This window comes from Octopus sinensis, unplaced genomic scaffold, assembly GCF_006345805.1.
Source record: "Octopus sinensis unplaced genomic scaffold, ASM634580v1 Contig18327, whole genome shotgun sequence".
Taxonomy (NCBI): domain Eukaryota; kingdom Metazoa; phylum Mollusca; class Cephalopoda; order Octopoda; family Octopodidae; genus Octopus; species Octopus sinensis.
In genome coordinates, this window is record NW_021835747.1 from 28,800 (window position 1) to 31,764 (window position 2,965).

General features: G+C 30.9%; 1 protein-coding gene across 1 annotated transcript; it reads right to left on the bottom strand.

The window, feature by feature from the left end:
* Window positions 1-1,265: 1,265 nt before the first annotated feature.
* On the bottom strand, window positions 1,266-2,598 carry LOC115231364 (TBC1 domain family member 19-like). The gene is made up of 2 exons (XM_029801409.1): window positions 1,888-2,598; window positions 1,266-1,298 (listed from the first exon to the last, which is right to left on the bottom strand). Exons 1-2 carry the CDS (start codon window positions 2,596-2,598, stop codon window positions 1,266-1,268), a joined length of 744 nt encoding a protein of 247 aa, XP_029657269.1.
* Between the last annotated feature and the right edge of the window lie 367 nt (window positions 2,599-2,965).

Genomic DNA, 2,965 nt, shown 5'->3' on the forward strand with positions numbered 1-2,965 from the left:
AGCAAGAATAAGCACGGTTTGAATCGTTCATGAAATATTGGAAAAAATCTCCAAATTTTAAGAAAATTTGAGCATTCTTTGGAACTAATTTGACTGCTTCTAAAAAACAGGAAAAAGCAGAATAGAGTCCTTCAGTTGTGTCCTTGTAGCAGTGTGAGTATGCACGGGTTATGTACATTTCGGCATTTTTTAAATTCAATGTTTCAGAATCCATATTTGTAGCCAGCAAAAATATAAACAACAACAAGTTCTTTCGTTATTTATTTTATTTATGATAATATGTTATAAAAATATAATCATAAATATGTAAAAAAAATAATTAAATTTATTTTCCAATATTTTGATTAATAAAAATTAAATTTTGGCATAACTAACTACTTGTTTAAACAAATCTGACAATTTTGTAAAGATTTCAAGAATGATGCTTTTCCGAATTTACATTGAGAGAAGTTTTTAATAATTAGCAGACAACCTGAAAACCTACGAAAAGCCCTGAATTGCATACTTTGATACACAATAATTAGGGGCTATTGGGCGCTACTGAAATGTTTTCCGTGTTTATTATTCCTCCTTTACAAATTCGTAGATGTTACCCAAAATGCTTCACTAGGAAAAAATGTCTGAACAAATTAGATCGATAACATGATTTTGATATCAAATAATAAAATTTAATGAATTTCTTTATCGATTTTATTAAAATTAACAATAATCTATATATTTAATAAGATTCGTTATTAATTAATATCGATTAATCGAAAGGAAGCAGCCTGGCGGATCGCCAAACTGCTCAAAATTGTGTCAAAAAAATTGTTCAAAATTCTGAGTTTTATTCTTAAAAATATTCTTAACAACGTTTATTTATAGCTAATATAAACTTTGCATCAAACATATTAGTGTAAAACACAAAATACTATAGTTAAACTATATAAAGTGGATAGAAAATTCTTTATTTAAAACTCCATTTAGTAGTTCTTGGTGATTCATAATTTCAAACCAATACTCATTTCCGATTCGACAAACAATCCGTCTTTTAATAATCTGCAAATGTTAATTTTTTTTAAAAAAGAGAGATCGTTAAAAAAATCTAGCCATTATGTACTGTCTCGCAGGATTGAAAGACAATTCCCGCGTAAAACAGCCAGCGAGATCCTCTGAATAAGGAATATAAATTCCTTCGGATCTCTGGAGCGGTAGGTGCACAGGCGGCCAAGTTTCTTAAGATGAGCAAGCGTCTTGGCCCCAAAAACACAGGAAGTCTCGACGGATTACCTTAGGATTTGAATAAATTCAAAAATTGTCTTTAAATATAAAAATAAACTATAAAATAAAAAAATGTATCATTAGAGCAACCACTCTAATATTTGAAATGTCAGCAAAAATGTTTTGGATGTCTTGTACAGTATTTACATTTACCACACTTGCTTGTCGAAATGAAAAAATAGAAACAGCCAATATTGGAATGACGAGCAAACTCGATTGCCCAATGATCCAATCCCATAAGCAAAGTAGTTCCTCATTAGCCAAAAATCCCGAGAATCCGTTCACGATCCACTTGAACGCGATGGTTAACGGATAAATCCCAATTTTTTTCATATGAAAACACAAGTATGGTTCTCGTTCAATTAAAAGTTGTTCAAATTGAACGCAAAGTGATAGAATAGACTCTTCATGTGATGATATTGTTGTCAAAAATATAAAATGACGCTCAAAAAATTCCCGAAAAACAAAATAAATGTCTTCAATATTTGTATAGAGGTAACAAAATGGAGCAACTAAGTAACTGAAACCCAAATATGGAACGTATCCATTTGGTGGATACATAACCAACTCTTTTTGGTTGAGTACTAACAGTCGATCATCATTCAAAGATCTCATGGTCTCTCTCACGTGAGGATCTCTTGTGAAAGGCAGGAGGATTTGGTAGATAAATTCTTCAAAAACAAAGTACTGATCGTCATTTGTTACTGTCCCTGCAATATCCTCTTCAATTATTGAATCGATCATCATTTCATATTCAAGATACAAATCTTTCATGTACTGGTAATAATTCTGATTGTTTCTCTGCTCGTCCAGACCAACTGCTAATTTCCAGAGGGAACCACGGTTTCCAGGAGGGCAACCAGTTTTACAGATTTCTAACGCGCCTTTGACTTCCTGTGAGTCTAAAACCTCAAAAACATTTTCTGCTTGTTCTTTGTTAATAATGGCATCAAGAAATGTTGCAAATCTGTTCTTTACATCAACAAATGAAAGCCATTTTAGACGTAGTTGAAGAAGAGCTGGAAGGGAATGGTCAGAGCCACAATCCGCCTTTAGGTTTGGATTCCTCATTTCTGTAATCAAATTTAGTAAGTCGTTGCTGTTATAAATTGGCCTGAGATCTTTTTTCTGTTGGCGAATGCTACTCATTTCTTTCCAATAAAGTGAAATCTTTCTTCTTTCTTGTTCTGGACGTTTTTTGCACAATGTAAAATTGAAGTCGATGCAAAGACTGTTTATTCTTTTCAACAGCTTCTTCATCCATAGTTGTGACGACTCTTTAATATACGTCAATTCTCTTGTCTGCTTTTGAGGTTTATTATTCCATTTAATTTGCATGTTTAATATATTTGGATTATATTTCTCGAAGCACTCGCTTGGGGCTGTTAGATTGAATATTTCTATTTAAGTAGTAATTAATGTTAGAATCACCATTTTCTGAATAATCTGGACTATTTAATTTTTCTTTAATTTGTGTCAACTTTGACATTTCTAATTTTATAAAATAAGTGTTCCTTAGTAATAATTTATTTAACTTGAATTTTTATAAAACAATATTTAAGTATTTAAACAAATATACAAAAAAACCGTTTTTTAAAAAAACAGCATTTTTGAACAATATTTTCTTTGTAAATATCGAAAGGGATCATTAAACTAACCCTAAATTAATTTTGTGATATTATTTTGTAATTTGGTATTAATCTGA